Source organism: Balaenoptera acutorostrata, chromosome 11 (genome assembly GCF_949987535.1).
Source record: "Balaenoptera acutorostrata chromosome 11, mBalAcu1.1, whole genome shotgun sequence".
Lineage (NCBI taxonomy): Eukaryota > Metazoa > Chordata > Mammalia > Artiodactyla > Balaenopteridae > Balaenoptera > Balaenoptera acutorostrata.
Genome location: NC_080074.1, coordinates 49,556,122 through 49,576,916, shown reverse-complemented (window position 1 = coordinate 49,576,916; position 20,795 = coordinate 49,556,122). Strand labels below are relative to the sequence as shown.

The 20,795-nt window shown below is 37.9% G+C and overlaps 1 protein-coding gene across 3 annotated transcripts in view; it reads left to right on the top strand.

Moving 5' to 3' along the window:
- The first annotated feature begins 423 nt into the window (after positions 1-423).
- NUP107 (nucleoporin 107) overlaps positions 424-20,795 on the top strand; it is a 43,781-nt gene continuing 23,409 nt past the window's right edge. The window contains exons 1-11 of one of the 3 annotated variants that reach the window (XM_007195048.2): positions 424-568; positions 2,307-2,398; positions 2,919-3,005; positions 3,667-3,782; positions 7,293-7,437; positions 11,685-11,788; positions 14,180-14,307; positions 15,005-15,053; positions 17,694-17,765; positions 18,166-18,254; positions 20,305-20,383. In XM_007195048.2, the coding sequence (XP_007195110.2) occupies positions 561-568; positions 2,307-2,398; positions 2,919-3,005; positions 3,667-3,782; positions 7,293-7,437; positions 11,685-11,788; positions 14,180-14,307; positions 15,005-15,053; positions 17,694-17,765; positions 18,166-18,254; positions 20,305-20,383 (969 nt within the window). In that variant the 5' untranslated portion in view covers positions 424-560. Of the gene's footprint in view, positions 569-2,306; positions 2,399-2,918; positions 3,006-3,623; positions 3,783-7,292; positions 7,438-11,684; positions 11,789-14,179; positions 14,308-15,004; positions 15,054-17,693; positions 17,766-18,165; positions 18,255-20,304; positions 20,384-20,795 lie in introns of those variants that run through there. The other 2 variants (XM_028162044.2, XM_028162045.2) reach the window with 2 other exon arrangements.

The following is a 20,795-nucleotide window of genomic DNA, read 5'->3' as shown; positions in this document are numbered from 1 at the left end:
AACTGTAGGAGGTTTACACTACAGTTAAAACAAGGTGAGTACAGTAAGAGAGAGACAGGGACCCCCGAGGTGTAGCGGAGATTGCACGTCAGAATTCCAGGTCCAGGCTGTTTCTGACAGAAAATACCAGGAAATAACTTCACATTTTTCTAGACTATCAATATACGTCAAGTATCCCAGCAGGATAACCCCGGCGCCTGGACCACGCCCATAAATGCCAGTCAAGCAAAGTGGCGGCCGCACAGCGAGGCGAAACGGTCAGGCCCCGCCCCCTTCCCCACCCCGGTCCTGCCCCGCTCCGCCCAGCGACGTCAACCGCTGGCACACCTTTGCGCCTGCGCAGACCGGACAAGAGGCGGCAGGCGGAAGAAGTTGCGCATGCTCCGAATGGGAACGTTGTTCCTTCTCCCCTCCCGCCCCTCGCCTCTTTTTTCTACAGCGGCTTAGCGAGGACGTGCTTCCGGGTCAAAGGGTTTACTTCCGGAGAGCGGGAAGGCTGAAACGCGGCGGCCAAGCTGGGACTGAGTTTGCAAGGTTCTCGGTGGGAGAAGGCTATAGCCATGGACAGGTCAGTTTTGGTGGTGACGTCCGAGCCCGGACACTTGTCCCTCCAGGGTGCTGGAGGAACGAAACAGGTGAAGCCCGACTCCCAGAGGAAGCCGACGAGGGCCCGGGTGCTGACCCTAGGACTCCTTTTCCGGGCTGGGAGACTGCAGCTGATGGAAGAAAGGCCGCTTGGGTCGGGAAGGGATACGGCTAATGATGATCTCCTGGTTCCCACGGCGGCTCTGCCACCTACTCACTTTCGCGCAACATTTTTCGCTCCTGGGGTGGGCGAGGTAGGAGGTGGCCCGGCATTCGAGATGCTGAGTGACCTGCCCGAGATCACAGAGCCAGTCAGTGATGGAACAGGGATCTCAGCCCAGACTTTCTGATTACAGGTTCCAGCACCAGATAGTTACTGAATTCTTTCTATGACCCTGGCACTATGCTAGGCACCTGCGTGAAAGATGAGTTATTCAAGGTTCTTGGCCTCGGGGGAATGTGTAGTGGAGGAGACAGCCGAGCAGTACGGAGTGATAAGTGTTTTGTACTGCTCTGTGGGAAAAGAAATGGGGAGCAATGAAGTCTCCCTGTCATGGGAGGTATCAGGAAGACCTCTCAAAGGAGAATACTTTCTAGTTGGTGTTTGAATAGTAGCAGTAGCCTACACTGGTAACTTAAACGCTTTAAATATATTATTAGCTAATTTAATTTTTCTAACAATCCTGTCAGGATAGCTACTATGATCCTCTTTTTACACCTAACATTGGGGCTAAAAAAGGTTAAGGAACTTGGTCAGTTAGGAAGCTTACAAATAGAAGAACCAAGTTGCCAACCTGGATCTGTGTGTCTTTAGACTCCAGGAGGCTGTTTGATGAGTAAGTATTCACCAGGTAGACCAAGGGGGCAAATGTAGACCTCTGTAAAAGAAGCAACATGTACAAAGGTGTAAGGATATGAAAGCGTAGCTGAATGGTCACATGCAGTGTATGTTTGTATGGAGTGATGTTTGTGGCTGAATATAAGGCTGAACTGGTAAGCTGGGGTCAGATTGTAAAAACCATGCTAGGAAATTTGGACTTGATTCTGTAGGCTAGAGATAGATATCGGAAGATTTTCAAGTAGAGGAAATGAATATTAGATTCTTGTCTTAAGATACAGGCCTCTTAATTCACACAATTTATTTTCTAGACTTTGGGCAGAGAATGACAAGGGCATGGTGACTACAGTAGTGCTGAGACAGGAGACACCCTTAGTGTAGTCTGGGGAGAAAAAACTTGAAGGATCATTTCTCTCCAATTTACTAGATTTCTTTTTTACTTAGCCTCCCAAGTCACCAGCTTAAATAGTAGTATCCATGGTTTGAAGTATTTTGGAAACTACAGAAGATCCTTTTAAGAGTTCCTGCAATTTTAGGGACCTCAATCCAAAGAGGAAAGATTTACCTTCATGAAGCAGTTCTCTAAAACAGTGTTATAATGTAGATTTAGATTCCACGTGTTAAAGTAATTCCACAGGAGAAAATAACAGGTATTAGAAAGTCAAAGAAGTCTTTGTGCAGGTAAAATTTGAGCAGGACTTTAAGGGATAAGCAGGATTTGGAGCCAGAGGGGCATTATCAACAAAAATATCAAAGACTTGGCTACTGGGATGATCTGCATCTTGGCTGACTTAGGATCCTTTGGTCCAATCATGATGATAAAGTTTTTTTGCAAATGCTACATTCTCATTTCATTCACATGAGCTTGATTATGCCATTTTAGGAGTGACTTTGGAGAGATGTCATCTCCTGTGATCCGGGAGGCAGAGGTGACTCGGACTGCACGAAAACAGAGCGCTCAGAAGAGAGTTTTAAGTATCCTTTGCATTTTAAGCATGATTACAAAAATTGCAGCATGTTTGGAATCAGGATTATAGACTTTTCTTTTTATGAGCGATATTAAACACTAGCTATAATAATAAAATGCTATGGACATTAGTTTTAGTTAGTTTTTTTTTTTTTTTAACTTCCCAGATGTGTTCTTTTGTAAGTATAATGCTGAAATTCAGTGAGATTCATGTTTCCCTGAAAATAAGGATGTTCCATTTTACTGCTAACCATCATACTGTGGTTAGCTTCTGCTGAAATTAGATTTTTTTTATTATTTGAAATCTGACTAACAACTTTTAGTTCAATGTGTAGCAACCTAAGACTGATAACTGAGAATTTAAAGGGGAGAGGGAATTATTTACTCTTTGCATAGAAAATATGGTAGCCATAAAATACCTTGCCTTTGAAAAATGTATTCACATATTTTGAATAATGTAAATATGGTTCATTCTAACTTTGATGGTGTCTTTTCTACATGAAAAACTTTTCTTAACTTTTCCTGTAGTTCGGGCATCCCAAGATGAAATTTTTGCTAATACTACACCAAGAGACCAGGTTATCCCCCGAACTCCCAGCTCATTTCGACAACCTTGTAAGATTTTTTTTTCTTCCTTTTAAAGCATTTAATAATGATAACAATAATAGCAACTAATACCGTAATATATATTATATTTTATAAATTATCTTTAATTAAGAACAAATAATAATGATTGCAGTTACTATTTGTTGAACTCTTACCATGTGTAAGTCACTGTTCTTTACATAAATGCATACTAACTATGACATAGATATTATCTCTATTTTGCCAAGACCGAATGTGAGACTTAGAGAAGTTGATTAATGCAGATAACATAGCTAGGTAAGTATGTAAGTAATGGAACCAAAATTCGAACCATAATCTGCTTACTCCAGGGCCCATGTCCTCTATACTATAGTATGCTTTATAAAATTAGAATTTGGCAAATTCATGGACTCATTAGTGTCCCTTTTTTTTATGCTCAATTATGCTATAATGAAAGCATCTCTGTTTGCAGTAAAGTTTTTCTTGGTGGGCTCAGTAGTACTAAAAGTTCATATTTAGAAAAATAAGTTGAATCTTCATATGATGGAAATGTTAATATTGAAAGTATTTATTTGGTTAGAATCTAAATAATTGAAAAGTGAAAATTATTCTTTATTGTTTGTTTGCTTGTTTTCTTCCATGATCAAGGCTCATGCATTTCGAATTCTTTTTACTAACCTCTTCCTAGTAGTTACTCCAACAAACCGAAGCTTACTAAGGCAGCCAGATGTTTTCTGCATTCTTGGAACTGGAGGGAGGTCTCCTCGGCTTACACAGTCTTCGGGGTTCTTGGGAAATCTGTCTATGGTATGTAGAAAGATGGGGCTGAAATTTTCTTCCTTTTTATTAATGTAAGATATTTAGCTAAAAAGCTTTTAATGAGAATTGAAGTCTTATTTGTCATAAAATAATCCGGTTATGTTAATTGAAATCAGTTTTTGATTGGAAAGACTTTCAGAAAACTGAGACCCTTAAACATACTCATGTCATAGGTGGAAGCTGTGGCACCAGTGGCAGTTAGTTGCCGACAAAATGTGTTAATCTGACAGTTTGCTGATCAGAATAAATCAATTCCGATTGGTTGCTATTGGTATAAAAGCTGAGCCCAAGAAGCATAGAAGAGAAGGAAGCCAGGAGTAATCAATGAAGACTGTCATAAGGAAGAAGGACAAAGCATTAAAGGAAAGACAAGAGAACATTTTGGGAGAAGTAGATGAGACACTTTTTAGGAATCACTGTGATACAGTAGTTAAAATAGCAAAAGAAATGTCTTATAAACTGTGATACAGAATGACTTGACCTAGGTGCTTAAAATACCCTATAGAAAAAGAAAGAATTGTATCTAACTGAGAAGAAGAAAACGGAAGACTTTTGTTGGAGTAGTAGAGTATTATGGCCCATTTAGTTCCAAAAACAAGATAAAAATGGCTCTTTATTTGGCTCTGTGCTTATTAAAAAGAGGTTTTGCATGTTAAACCTCTCCTTGTCTTAGAAGGTTAAATCGATCTTAGAAATATTTATTACAGTCTTATGAATTTTTAGAGTGTTAATATCTAACAGTGATCTAGTCATTGAACAGTTTTACTTTGCTTATGAAACTGGTTTATTTTGGCAATGTTTATTCTTATTCTTCTTAAAAACATGAGTGAATTGACTGCTTCTGGGTTTAAGCAAAAGAAGATGAGTTTTATTATTTACTGCTTCAGAACTGCAAGATTAATAGTAAAATTGTTACTCTTTTAAAGGCTAGGATAGAGTAAATATGTACTGATTATTACAAAATGTTTGGAAATTACTTTGTAGTCAAAGATACTGTCTTGATTTGTTTTGCCTATTTTATTTTATTTTGTAATATTTATTTTCCTTATTGTTTTGGCTGTTTCGGGTCTTAATTGGGGCGCACGGGATTTTCGTTGAGGCATGCGGGATCTTTTCTTTACGGCGCGTGGTCTCTTTGTTACAGCGTGCGGGTTTTCTCTCTCTAGTTGTGGTGCGTGGGCTCCAGGGTGCGTGGGCTCTGTAGTGGTGGCGTGCGGGCTCTCTAGTTGAGGCACGAGAGCTCAATAGTTGTGGTGCATGGGCTTAGTTGCCCTGTGGCACGTGGGATCTTAGTTCCCTGACCAGGGATCAAACCCGCATCCCCTGCATTGGAAGGCGGATTCTTTACCACTAGACCACCAGGGAAGTCCCTGTTTTGCCAATTTTGATATCAGCTGTGAGAAGTGGTCTTAGATATACACATTGCCCTGAAGGAAGTACAGTATTTGCTATGTTGATTTTACCATGTGTTTACCTGCCAAGATTTGGTTATGGACCAAAGTATTTTTCTTTTTTTTTTTTTTTTTTTTTTAATTTTATAGCTACTTTATTTATTTATTTTTACTTATTTATTTTTGGCTGTGTTGGGTCTTCGGTTCGTGTGAGGGCTTTCTCTGGTTACGGCAAGTGGGGGCCACTCTTCATCGCGGTGCGGGGACCGCTCTTCATCGCGGTGCGCGGGCCTTTCACTATCGCGGCCCCTCCCGTTGCGGGGCACAGGCTCCAGACGTGCAGGCTCAGTAGTTGTGGCTCACGGGCCCAGCTGCTCCGTGGCATGTGGGATCTTCCCAGACCAGGGCTCGAACCCGTGTCCCCTGCATTAGCAGGCAGATTCTCAACCACTGCGCCACCAGGGAAGCCCCAAAGTATTTTTCTGAATGCAAGATATCACTGCTGTGTAAGGTTTTCAGTTTGATCTTTATAATAATGATGATGAGTATCCAGAAGGGAGTAAACTATCAATCAGTCTTCGGTAGCTGAAGCTAAGCTCTCCTCAGCCCATAGTTACTACCTCACTAATATATAGGGCCCCAGCACCCATCTTTAGCATTTTTCCCTGGGGAGACTGATTTAAAGGTACATTTTTATTGTTGCTCATGCCTGGATTTTAAGTAAAGGTAAATTTAAAAAAGATTTTTATTACTATTTTTTAATATGTCCAAAAATGCAATAGTAGAGTAAGCCTCCATGTATTTATTGCCCACTTTCAACAGTTATCAGCATATGGCTGATCTTGTTTCATCTACACCCACAAGCATTTCCCCCACATTATAGTTCCCAGATTTCATACCATTTTATCCATAAATACTTCAGTAGGTATCTCTGAGACATAAGGATGCTTTCTTTAACGTAAGTACAATATTGTTAACACGTCTTACCCCTCCCTACACACACAGAGCAAGTCCTTTATCATTTCAAATAGCCATTTTATGTGTACTTTTTTCATTACAATACGTATTTCATTAAGTGTTCATACTTCTTCAGTTGTGTCAGATTTTTTAAGTTAGTTTGTTCAAATCAGAATCCAAACAAGCTCAACACATTGCATTTACTTGGTATGTCTCTTAAGTATTTTAATCTGTAAGTTCCTCCATCATTCTTTTTTTCTTTACCATTTATTTGTTGTAGAAACTGGGTCATTCATCCTGTACTATTTCCCAAAATTAAAAAATTGATTTGAACTAGTCGTAGAGCAATAGGACTAAAGCTGATATTAGTTTACTTATTAACATCAGCTTAAATATTACAAAATGGAATCTTTATTGGCTTTTTTATTTTTAAGTATGGGGTAGTGCAAAGAAGAAAACAAAAAAGCTGGGACTGGAACTTCCCTGGTGGCGCAGTGGTTAAGAATCCGCCTGCCAGTACAGGGGACATGGGTTTGATCCCTGGTCCCAGAAGATCCCACATGCTGTGGAGCAACTAAGCCCGTGCGCCACAACTACTGAGCTTGCGCTCTAGAGCCTGCGAGCCACAACTACTGAGCTCATGAGCCACAACTACTGAAGCCCGTGCGCCTAGAGCCTGTGCTCTGCAGCAAAAGAAGCCACCACAACGAGAAGCCCACGCACCACAACGAAGAGCAGCCCCCGCTCACCGCAACTAGAGAAAGCCTGTGCGCAGCAAGGAAGACCCAGCGCAGCCAAAAATAAATAAATAAATAAATAGATATTAAAAAAAAAAGAAGGAATATACTGCCTTTTTTAAAAAAAAAAACCCACCAGGACTTCCTTGGCGGTCCAATGGTTAAGACTCCGAGCTCCCAACGCAGGGGGCACAGGTTCAATCCCTGGTCAGGGAACTAAGATCCCACATGCCTCATGGCATGGCCAAAAAAAAAAAGCCATGATTTCCTTAATAAAATGGCCCCATGGCTCTCTTTTAAAAGTGAAAAACACATACCTATGGTCTTTAAAAAATTTTAATAGTATTAAAGTCTTTATTCACTCAGCAGCAATAACCGCATTACTTTTCTGTATCTTCCTTTTATTTTTTCAGGTAACTAATCTGGATGACAGTAATTGGGCCGCTGCATTCTCATCACAGCGTGCAGGGCTCTTCACAAACACAGAGCCCCACAGTGTAACAGAGGATGTAACTCTCAGTGCTGTTATGTTACGGGAGGACGATCCTGGAGAAGCTGGTAAAACTTCGTTTGTAACACAGTAGCTTGTCCTTTTACTAAGATCAAGGAAATTATCTCCTATTCCTGAACATCATTAAAAAATATTTTTTGTTAAGCCAACTAGTTATGGTAATGGCTACGACATTTGATGTAGTAGCTCTAGAAGGTTGAGAACCTCACGTTAGTTCTCAGCTGGAGCGGCATTTTGCCGTTTAATCTTTCAGTATAAGTAGTAGCGTGTTAGGTTATTAGACTAGTCTCAATATTTTTATTCTTTCCATATTTGTGCTGTTGAAAGAGCTTCTCTTTTTCTTTTGGTTTAATTTTTATCTGACATTGTTGACGTGTTTTATTTGGCCTGGATGCTAGTGCTGTTTCTTCAAATAGTACTGTGACTATTCTAACTTTACATTGGCTATTACCATTCCCTTTTGGAAAAAAAATTTGCTTTTAGTGTCTCTGTACCTGCACATTATGACATAGGTTCTTCATTTTATCATTATAAGCTAACATATATGAGTGCTAGTCAGTATGCTAACCACTTTGTGAACACTAACTCCTTTCATGGTCCATTGAATAGATACAGTAACTGTTTCCATTTTCAGGGAAATGAAACTGCGGCTCAAAAAGATTAAGTACCCTGCTTGAGCTCACCTGGCTAGGAAGTGATGGCACCAGGATTTGAAACTAAGCAGTTTGATTCCAGAGCCCTTCTCTCTCTCTCTTTTTTTCCTGATAGATTTATTTATTTATTTATTTATTTATTTATTTATTTATTTATTTATTTATTTATGGCTGTGTTGGGTCTTCGTTGCTGCGCGCAGGTTTCTGTGGTCACTTTGAGCAGGGGCTACTCTTTGTTGCAGCGCGCGGGCTTCTCATTGCGGTGGCTTCTCTTGTCGTGGAGCACAGGCTTTAGGCGCGCAGGCTTCAGTAGTTGCAGCACGTGGGCTCAGTAGTTGTGGCTTGCGGGCTCTAGAGTGCAGGCTCAGTCGTTGTGGCGCATGGGCTTAGTTGCTCCACGGCATGTGGGATCTTCCCGGACCAGGGCTCGAACCCGTGTCCCCTGCATTGGCAGGCAGATTCTCAACCACTGCACCACCAGGGAAGCCCTTACTTTTTTTTTTTTTTTAAACGTGATGATCCATTTATTTATTTATTTATTTATTTATGGCTGTGTTGGGTCTTCATTTCTGTGCGAGGACTTTCTCTAGTTACGGCAAGTGGGGGCCACTCTTCATCGCGGTGCATGGGCCTCTCACTATCGCGGCCTCTCTTGTTGTGGAGCACAGGCTCCAGATGCGCAGGCTCAGTAGTTGTGGCTCACGGGCCCAGTTGCTCCACGGCATGTGGGATCGTCCCAGACCAGGGCTCGAACCCGTGTCCCCTGCATTGGCAGGCAGACGCTCAACCACTGCACCACCAGGGAAGCCCTTACTTTTTTTAAAAAAAATTAATTTGGTTTTGTAGTAATGGTCAACAGACTACTGAATAATACATTTTGGAATCTTAAAAGACTTGTAGGTAACAAAAGACAAAATAAATTGGACTACATCAAAATATGTGTCAAAAGAACAACAGAGTGAAAAGGAAACCCAGAGTGGGAGAATATATTTGCAAATCATATATCTCATAAGAGATTAATATTCAGTATGTAGAAAGAACTCCTACAACTCAACAATAACAGAAAACAAACAACTCAATTGAAAATGGACAGAGGACTTTTAGACATTTCTCCAAAGAAGATATAAAAGTAGCCAATAAGCACATGAAAATTTGCTCAACATCAGTAATGTTGCATTATTAAGTAATAATTTGCATTAAGGAAAAGCAAATCAAAACCATGAGACACCACCTGAACCCATTAGGATGGCTACTGTCAAAAAAACCCACAAAAACAGAAAAACCCCAAACAAACAGAAAATAACAAATGTTGGCATGGATGTGGAGAAATTGGAGCTCTTGTACATTGTTGGTGGGAATGTGAAATGGTAAACAGTGGTGGTTCCTCAAAAAATTAAAAATAGAGTTACCATATGATTTAGCAATTCTACCTCTGGGTGTATACCCAAAAGAAGTGAAAACAGGATTTTAAAGAGATTTGTGTTCCCTCGTTTATAGCCCCATTATTCATAATGGCTAAAAGGTAGAAGCAACCCAAATGTCCATTGATGGATGAAGGATAAACAAAATGTGGTATATACTTACAGTGGCATATAATTCAGACACATGCTACAACATGAATGTACTTTGCGGACATTATGCTAAATGAAATAAACCAGTGGCATAGGGACAAATACTGTATGATTCCACATATGTGAGGCACCTAGAGTAGTCAAACTCATAGACATAGAAAGTAGAATAATGGTTGCCAAGGTCTAGGGAAAGGGGAGAATGGGGAGTTATAGTTTTAGGATTGTTTTTTCTTTTTTTTTTTGAGGTATAATTGACATAACATTCTGTAAGTTTAAGGTGTACGACATATTGCTTTGATACACTTGCATATTATTAGTGTTAGCTAACACCTCCATCATACTTTCACATCACATAATTATCATTTCTGTGGTGAGAATATTTAAGATCTAGTCTCCTAGCAACTTTCAACTATGTGATACAGATTTATTGATTAAAGTCAATGCTGTGCATTAGATTTCCAGAATTTACTCATCTTCTAACTGCAAATTTGTACCCTTTAACCAACATCTCTCAATTCCCCCACCCTCTAGCCCCTGGAAACCACCATTCCACTCTCTGTTTCTATGAGTTTGGCTTTTTTAGATTCCTCATGAGTGATAATAGTACAGTATTTGTCTCTCTCTGTCAGATTTATCTTACTTAGTGCCTTCAGGGTCTATCCTGTCACAAATAGCAGGATCGCTTTCTTTCTCATGGCTGAATAATATTCTGTTGTATATATATACCACTTCTTTATCCATTTATCTGGTGATGGACACTTGGGTTTTTTCCCTGTCTTGGCTATTATGAATAATGCTGCAGTAAGTGTGGAAGTACAGATACCTTTTTGAAAGCCTGTTTTCATTTCCTTTGAATATATACCCGGAAGTGGTATTGCTGGATCATATGGTAGTTCTATTTTTAATTTTTTGAGGAACCTCCATACTGTTTTCCATAGTGGCTGAACCAGTTTACATTATCATCAATAGTGCACAAAGGTTCCCTTTTCTCCACATCTTCACCAACACTTGTTATTTCTTGTGTTATTGATGATAGCCATTCTAACAGATGTGAGGTGATATCTCATTGTAGTTTTGATTTGTATTTCCCTGATGATTAGTGATGTTGAGCATCTTTTCAGGTACCTGTTGGCCATTTATATGTCTTTGGAGGAATGTCTGTTCAGTTCCTCTGCCCATTTTTAAATCAGATTGTTTGTTTTTGAATTTTATGAATTCTTTATATATTTTGGAGGTTAACTTCTTATCAGATATATAGTTTGCAAATATTTTCTCTCATTCCATAGGTTGCCATTTCATTTTGTTGATTGTTTAGTTGTATAGAGCCTTTTAGTTTGATATAGTCCCACTTGTTGATTTTTTGCTTTTATTGCTTGTGCTTTTGGTGTCATATCCAAAAAGTATTGCCAAGACCAGTGTCAAGGAACTTTTTCCCTACATTTTTTTTCTAGGAATTTTACAGTTTCAGGTCTTATTTAAGTTTTTAATTCATTTCAAGTTCATTTTTATGAGTGGTCTAAGATAGGGGTCTGAGTTTGTTTTTCTGCATGCAGTTATCCAGTTTTTCCAGCACCATTTATTAAAGAAACTATCCTTTCCCCATTCAACATTCTTGGCTCCCTTGTCAAATATTAATTGACCATATATGTGGGAGTTTATTTCTGGACTCTCCATTCTTTTCCATTGGTTTATGTGTCTGTTTTTATGCCAGTACTGTTTTGAATACTATAGCTTTGTAGTGTAGTTTGAAATCAGGAAGTGTGATGCCTTCTGCTTTGTTTTTTCTCAGGATTGCCTTGGCTATCCTGAGTTTAGTTTTGCAAAATGCAGAGTTCTGTGGTCCCATGGTGGTGATGGTAACACAGCACTGTGTATGTACTTACTGCTACTGAAGTGTATGCTTAAAAATGGTAAATTTTGTTATCTGTATTTTACCACAATTATATATTTTTAAAAATACAGCAGTTAAAAAAAAGGATCTGTAGCTATGTTTTTAAGTTTTTAAAACAAACAGAATTACCTAGAAGTATGTCATTTAACTCTGTTCCTTTTCTTTTTATTGTGTTCTAGCATCCATGAGTATGTTTTCTGATTTCCTGCAGTCTTTTTTGAAGCACTCTTCAACTACAGTTTTTGACCTTGTGGAAGAGTATGAAAACATTTGTATTAGTCAGGTAAGTTAATTTCACTGCATTGCTGGTCAGACTTCAGTACTCTTAAGTTTTTTTTGAACAGCATCAACTTGTGAATTTCTATGCCAAATTTAAGGAGGATGTCTTGGGGCGTAGCGACAAGTGTGGCATGGTTAGGAGGTCAGCCAGAGCAGCTCTGCTTTTTACACTTTGAGAGTCCGTATAATATTTCTTTTAAGGACAAAAGGATTCTGCATCTTTGAAAAAGGAAAACCCAAAATATACAAAGAACTTAAAACTCAACAGTAAGAAAATGAACAATCTAACTGAGAAATGGACAAAACATGTAAACAGACACATCACCAGAGAAGATCTACAGCTGGCAAATAAGTATGGGAAAAGATGCTTAACATCATATGTCAAGACAGCATTGTAAATCAACTATACTCCAATATAAAATAAAAATTTAAAAAAACACATCATATATCATTAGGGAATAGCAAATTAAAACAACAAGATGCCACTATACACCTGTTAGAATGACCAAAATCCAAAACACTAACAAAACCAAATGCTGGCAAGGGTGTAGAACAAGAATTCTCATTCATTGCTGGTGGGAATGGAAAATGGTACAGCCACTTTGGAAGACAGTGTCTCAGTTTCTTACAAAACTAAACATACTCTTACCATATAATCTAACATTCATACTCTTTGGTATTTACCCAAAAGAGTTTAAAATATATGTCCACACAAAAGCCTGCACATAGATGTTTATAGCAGCTTTATTCATAATAGCCTAAATTTGGAAGCAATCAAGATGCCTTCAGTAAGTGAATGGGTAAATCAACTGTGGTTCATCCAGACAGTGGAATATTATACAGCCCTTAAAAGTAATGGGCTATCAAGCCATAAAGAGATGAGGATTAACCCGAAATGCATATCACTAAGTGAAGGAAGCCAATATGCCAAGGCTACATATGGTGTGATTGCAACTATACGATACTCTGGAAAAGGGAAAACTTAAAGAGAATAAAAAGATTAGCAGTTGCCAGGGTTCAAAGGGCGGTAAGGATGGAAAGTGGAGCACAGTGGATTTTTAGGGGAGTGACATTATTCTGTGTGATATTATTATGAGGGATACATGTCATTATACATTTGTCAAAACCCATAGAATGTACAACACCAAGAGTGAACCCTTGTGTAAACTATGGACTTTCAGTAGTAATGACATGTCAATGTAGCTTCAGTGACTGTAACAAACGTACCACTCTGGTACTGGATATTGATAGTGGGGGGTTAGGTTGTGTGTATTTGGGGGCAGAAAGTAATGGGAACTCGCTGTACTTCCTACTTAGTTTTGCTGTGAACCTAAAACTGCTCAAAAAATTAAGTCTCTTTTAAAGGAAAGGAAAGGACTTCAAGAAACAATTGCATTCAAGAATAATTGAAATAATAGTAATAGCCAACATTTTTTGAGCATTTAATACTAGTTCAATAACCAATTTCTGAATTGTTCCATTATAAAAGCAGTAGCTTCATTAAATAACAAAAGCAATAATAATCACCTAGTGAATCACTGGAGTTAGGATTCCAATAGAGAATTTATTAAAGGAATGAGAAATACAGATAATACTTTTATTAAACACTGGCCTTAAGACAGAAGTAACATTACTTTGTGAATACTTTTTAAAGGGTGGGGAAACCTGTTGTTTTGGTAGTGATTCTTCATTTTCTGAATGAGACCAATCCTGTCTCTTAATTGCCCTTGATAAGGAGTAATATTCATAACCTTTGAGAAAGGTTTCTTTTACCCTGGGTCCTTAAACCTCATATTAAATAATTTGGTGTGTGTCTGTGAGGAACATCCATATCTTTCATTAGACTTCCACAAAAAGTCCTCAGATGGTTAAGAACTACTGTTTTACAGCAAGGAGGGATTTTGGTTAAGGTTTGGTTAGAAACGACAATGTTTTGGTACCAGTCTTAGGAAAATATTTTTCTTGATTTTTTTATATGGTATAAATTTTTCAGATAAAATTTGAAGATACCTTACTTTTAATTTTCATTGCTGCTCTGTTGGTTCATGTTATGATTTTGTTGGGTGTAGGTTAGATTTAGCTTATCTTCTGGGTTGATGTACAAGGAGAAAAACGTACTCATGGCTGTTATTGTTGAATCTGAAGTCTAGAGTCTGTTAAACTTTTACATATATACCCACATAAACACACCTTACTTCAAATTAAGGCCATTTCTAGTGGGAATGTTATATTACACTCAATTTAAAAAAGACAATAGACAGGAAAAAACATTTATAATATAAATAGGTACATATATAAAATATATATAATTAGTTTTAGCACTATGTACTTGAAGAATACAAAGTTGTGACTCAAAATTATAGAAAACCTTATTACATTTGTATTTTTAATTCAGGTGAATATACTGAGTAAAATAGTGAGCCGAGCAACACCTGGACTTCAAAAGTTTTCAAAAACAGCCAGTATGCTCTGGCTTCTTCAACAGGAGATGGTCACGTGGAGGCTGCTGGCTTCTTTGTATAGGTAAAGTTGTGTAGGACTTCAAAGAGAAATAAACTGGCAGATTAACTTGGAAGTTAGAGTAAGATGTGTTTGGAAATAGGTTCTGCCATTTTGTGATACTTAACCATTTCTAATGCCTTAGTTGTCAGAAGTGAGTTAACGAGGAAAGGGGAATATTAATCACAAAGCCGGTAGCTACCAAAAATTGGATACGTGTAAAGATTTAAGGAAAGTGCTAAAAATATGGCAATATTTAGAAGAGGATAGATTAAGAAAAAGAACTGACAGATACACTTTATGTAATGTGGAAGTTTGAGAGAAGTTAACCAAATTTTTCTTCTCTCAGATGCTTGTTGGTTTTGGCTCTCATTCTGTTACTTTCTCATCCTAATGAGAAAATCTTGAGAGAAAATTATATTTTTTCATTTTGGCCCTGTGAAAACATTGAAAAGTTAAGTGTATGCTTTAGCAGGTAGCCATTAAAGACTTTGCAGTTTGTATCTTCAGTAAATATCATTTGTGTTCAGATGTCAGTATTAGATTCAGAAGGCATTTACTACTTGATTTTTGCTTTTAAAAACATGTTGGCTAAGTTAATTGGAAACTCATTTGTTTACAGTGGATGGAATGCAGGTTTCTGCATGTATCTAGCTTAAAAAGGTGATTTCATTTACTCATGTGAAATAAGGCTTTTTCATTTTGTGTTATTTTTCCCCAGAGACAGAATACAGTCTGCATTAGAAGATGAAAGTATGTTTGTAATTACTGTAAGTTTTATATTAAATTTTTTCCTTTATAAATGCTTAAAAATTCAAATATTTTTAGTAGTAGAATTTGATTTTTGACCCTCCATCTAGAGTTTCTTCATTTTAAAATTTTTACAAGTAAATAAAAGATACAATAATCAAAATTGATCTACATTATAGAGTAAAAGTTTAAAGTTCTCTTTTATCCCTCTCACTGTTCTAACAATTTAGTACGTATTCTACCAGACATTTTTCTCTGCATCTTTATACATATATACACACAGTTTTGTGGGGTTTTTTTTGAAGATCAAGTTGAGAATGTCATTTTGAAATGTTTAGTTGAACCTTGGGAAGGTCAACCACAGTGTTCTAGAGATGCCTTCCTTCAGACAAAGGATCCTCCAAGACAATGAAGGCTATGCCTCATTATCCTCAAAATCAAACATTGACCTCCTAGGAAATTTGAGGGAGTGATCCCTCAGGCCATTCAGCAGAAGCCTTTTTTTAATGCAGTCTGGGTGAAGTGTTGCAGGATTCAGTGACTTGGGTCCTAGTAAAGGTATCAGTCAAGTTGTTAAATTGTGCAAACTTCTCTGCAGCGCTAGAATATATTTTGTTCTCTCCTAGAGACTCCAAGCAGAGAGAAGATAGAGCCTGAAGGGAATGAGTCCCCAGGCTCTGTCTCATTCTGTAAATGGTCTTTCCATATTTTTCTTTTCCTCCCAGCAGACCCAGGGGAACTCAGCCACGTTGACCCCCCTTCAAAAGTCAGCACCTTCTACAGTTAACGTTTGAACAACACGGGTTTGAACTGTGTGGGTCCACTTAACACACAGATTTTTTTCACTAAATACATACTGCGGTACTACACGGTCTGCAGTTGGTTGAATCCTCAGGTACAGAACCTCGGTTACAGAGGAATGAGCAGTACAGAGAACCAACTGTAAAGTTACATTTGGATTTTCGACTGTAAGGAGGATCGGTGCCCTAACCCTTGCATTGTTCAAGGGTCAACTGTATTTCTTTCTTTTAAAGCAAAATAATTTTCAAGCACTGAAACTCCAACCTGTCAAAAGTCAAACCCACTTTGGTCCTTCAGTGGATGGCACCATAGCCAACTTTCCAAGGAACCCAAGTGTTCCCTAAGCCAGCACTTCTCAGACTTGACTGTGCACATGAGTCACCTGGGGATCTTGTTAAAATGCAGATTGTGGTTCAGTAGGTCTGGGGAGGGGCCTAAGGTTCTGCATTTTTAAGAGACTCGCAGGTGGTGCTGATGCTGTTGGTCTGTAAGCCACACTCTGAGTAGCCAGGGTTTAGACCCTGCTCTCTGCCTCATCTCAAAATTTAGTCCATCATCAGATCTTGCTCACTCTAGCTCTTCTGTTCCGACCCTGACCTCTCATCTCTGTTCCTGTTGCCACCACTTAAGCCAAAGCCTTCATCATTTTTTGCAGGAATTATGGCAATAGCTTCATCTAGTCTCCCTGCTCTATACATACACGTAGTTTTTGGGGGAGGGGGGTTGGTTTGGTGTTTTTTTCTTTTTTACCATATAGTATGATTTCATTTATACCTTATACTGAGAATTTTTTATTAATCATCAATATTTCTTAGTTTTTTCATGTCAATTTGTATACGTTTACCGTATTTTTTCATAGTATGCCAAAGTATAAATGTGCCATAATTTTTTTCAGACATTCTGCTGGACATATTTGTTCCCAGTATTTTTGCTATAGTTATCAGTAATGCAGTGAACATTCTTCACACTTACCTACATATTTGAGTATTTCCTATATTTCTGGAAGTGAATTGTTGGGACAAAGTTTGATAGAGTTTGTCATGTTGCCTTCCTAATGAAATGTACTAGTTTACACTCTCACAGTGTGTGAAGATGTTTACTCTGCCATCAATCATTTGATTTTGCCAGTTGGAAGGAAGTTACCTTGTTTTTTGTTTTTCTAATTAATTAATTTATTTTTGGTTGCGTTGGGTCTTCGTTGCTGCGTGCAGTCTTTCTCTAGTTGCGACGAGTGGGGGCTACTCTTCGTTGCCATGCGCGGGCTCCTCATTGCGGTGGCTTCTTTTGTTGTGGAGCACAGGCTCTAGGCGTGTGGGCTTCAGTAGTCGTGGCACGTGGGCTCAGTAGTTGTGGCTTGCGGGTTCTAGAGCACAGGCTCAATAGTTGTGGCACACGAGCTTAGTTGCTCTGCAGCATGTGGGATCTTCCCAGACCAGGGTTTGAACCCATGTCCACTGCATTGGCAGGCAGATTCTTAACCACTGCGCCACCAGGGAAGTCCTAAAGTTTTTAAATGTTAGTTTCCTAATATGCCCCATGACTGCATCCTACCCTTTATTATGATTTGCTTCATTTTGTTTTGTGTTTTATTTTTCCCGAAAACAACATCTCTGGGGAAATAGAACTTAAAAATTTTAAGCATAACCAAGAATTAAAATATCAAGTAAGAGCAGCTGCACATTGATCTAGCAGTCTGAAACTTACTTATAAAATTTTTTCAAAGGTGAATGTACAGATTTGCTATGTTAAAATGGTTATGGGTGGTTAAATATACTTATTTCAGATTCTCTTACCTTTCTGTTGAAATAATGTTCTTGAGGATCTTCTTTTCTTTCTTTCCACCATTTTTTTTTTAACAGGTTCTTAATGCCAGTGAAAAAGCAGTTGTGGAAGCATTATTTCAGAGAGATTCACTTGTCCGACAAAGTCAGGTATGACTAGAATTTTTACATTTTTTTTGGTGAAATATGGAGAAAGGTAAATGACATAAAAGAAATGAAGTTTTTTAAGTCAAACTTTTTTCTTAATTTTTTTCTTTTTGATCTTTTAATTTATAATTAAAAAGAAGTAAGAACCTTGTTTTTTGTTTTCAAATAATAGCCCCACCATTTCCAGGAATAGCCTGTTAAAAACTATTATTCCTATAGAAAATATATTTTACCATAATATTTATACATCTTTAAAAAGTAAAAACAGTGATAGAAAAAATTGTTACTTGGTATTTTTGAATTAGAAACCCTTTTTTAAAAAATTAATGGTAGGAGTAATACTACTTCAAAGAAAATACTTACAGATTTTATAGTTAATACTCCTTTTCCCCCCCTTTCCTAGCTGGTGGTAGATTGGTTGGAGAGCATTGCCAAAGATGAGATTGGAGATTTTTCGGATAATATTGAGTTCTATGCAAAGTCAGTATATTGGTAAGTCACTAAACTTTTATTGTTGAAGTCATTTAATGTTGGTTTTGTTTATTCATCTTTCAACAAATATTTATTCAGTTCTTACTGAACTCAGTCTGTGAGCAAAACAGATAAAAACCCTGCCTTTGTGGAATTTATAATTGTATAGGAGAGTTAGACAGCAAATAAATATATATCCTATTGGGTGCTAAGAGCTTTGAAAGAAAAAAAAAGAATCAGAGTTGATGGATAGAGGATGGTAATGGGAGTTACTTTAAGTAGAAAAGGTGACCAGGGAAGGCCTCTCTAAGGAAGTAACAGGTAATAAGAATAAGAGGTTTTTAAGAAATAAAGGAGGCCAGACATGCAAAAATTTGAGGGACAAGTGTTCAGGGCAAGAACAGGAACTACAGAGACTCTAAGAAGGTAAAGCATTTGCACAAGGAGACCAGTGTGAACACAGCAAAGAAAAGAATGGTAGGAAATGAGATTGAAGAGAGCCAGCTTATATAGGACTTTTACAGGTAGCCAAGGTAAGGGTTTGGGACTTTATTCTAAGTGTGATGGGAAGCCTTGAGAATAAAAGAATGACATGGTCTGATTCACGTTTTCAAACAATCACTTTGCCATATTTTCTTAATAATCATAATTTGATTATCAAGAAGACAATTCTCCCATGTTTCTAGCTACTTGTATGTGTTTTTGTTTTTGTTTTTTAATTTCTTTTCCCTGCATCCTTCAGTGCTTCTAAATTATTGTAAGACCTTGAAACCAGAAAGCAAGCACCCCTAGGTTAAAGGGACAGTTTATTTCAAGATTTAAAGAAAAAGTTCAGTTTGCCTTTGAATTCAGTAACATTATATATGTATCAAGTCTATAAATCATTTTTTTTTTTCTCTGCTTAACTAGGAAATTAGTGCTACCAAATTTTTTTTTTAATTAATTAATTAATTAATTTATTTTTGGCTGTGTTGGGTCTTCGTTTCTGTGCGAGGGCTTTCTCCAATTGCGGCGAGCGGGGGCCACTCTTCATCGCAGTGCAGGGTCCTCTCACTATCGCGGCCTCTCTTGTTGGGAGCACAGGCTCCAGACGCGCAGGCTCAGTAGTTGTGGCTCACGGGCTTAGTTGCTCCGCGGCATGTGGGATCTTCCCAGACCCGGGCTCGAACCCGTGTCCCCTGCATTGGCAGGCAAATTCTTAACCACTGCGCCACCATGGAAGCCCAATTTTTTTTTTTTTAAATCTTAAATCTTGGTTAGTTGTGGTTTTTCTGAGAGAAAGAGAAATTTTCATTTTCAGAAAAAAAAAATTTTTAAGTTAATATGTCCTGTTAAGGTTTTTACAAGTTTTTTATGAGTTAGGCTCCTTTTCTTGCCAATCAATAGAAGAGAATAGAGAATCCTAAAACAGAGCCACACTTCTGTGGTCATTTGGTTTTTAATGAGGCATCAAAGCAATCCAGTGGGGAAAGGAATGTCTTTTGAACAAACCATGCAGGAAAAAACTGCATATCTATGTGAACAAAGATTAACCTTGATACCTCCCTCACACTGTACCCAACAGTTAATTCAAGATGGATCATAATCCCCAATGTAAAAGCTAAAACTGTAAAGCTCTTAGAGGAAAACATAAGAGGACATTTTTGTGACTTGGAGAATAAGCGATTGTCACAGAAAGCAGTAATCAGGAGAAAGAGATTGATTTGACTTCATCGAAATTAAAACCTCATTAAAAGACATCATTGAGAAAAGGAATTGGTGGCAATCCGCAGACTGGAAGAAACATAAAGAACCTGTAGTTCATAAAGAACTACAACTCAGTAGCAAGAAGACAGCTGGATAAAAAGGACAAAGATTTGAGCAGATTCCTCACAAAAGCAGATAGGTGAATGGCCAATAAGGCATGAAAAAGTGCTCAACATCATTAGTCATCTGAGCTAAAATGCCCTTTTATATTAGCGTTTTGCATGTTTTTTCTGAGTTTGTGCTCTCTTTCTTTCCTTGACTTGACTTTTTTAAGTAGACCTATTAAAATTCCTCGTTTAAAAAAAAGTTGTACTTATTCTTTCAGGGAAAATACTCTGCATACCTTGAAACAGCGGCAACTCTCTTCTTACATAGGAAGTGTCCGTCCTCTTGTCACTGAATTGGTAAGTGTTCTTTGAAATGGAAGTTGCCTTCAAAGTTAAGTGATTTTTATTCCTAAAGGCTGAGAATTTTTATTTTCTTGGATCATTGTTTTAGCTTCCTGAAGGGCTGCATATACTATTTAACTCTAAAAAGTACTAAGTTGCGTTTGAATTTGATGGCATATATTTGAACCCATCTGTGGTCTATAGATTGTAAATTGTAAAAGAAAGTATAGAAAGTGTTCTTGATTTGCCAGCATTAAAACAAATTAATTTTGACTTTATAGCAAGGTTTGACTCTGCAGCTGTAAGGTGGTGACCTATGAAAGCTCTTTTATATAGAAAGCAGGGGAAAAAAATAAAGCTTTGTGAATTAGCTTGAGGTTAGAAGGGTCATTCTAGGATATGAGTTATAGGAGTAACAGTGGATTTG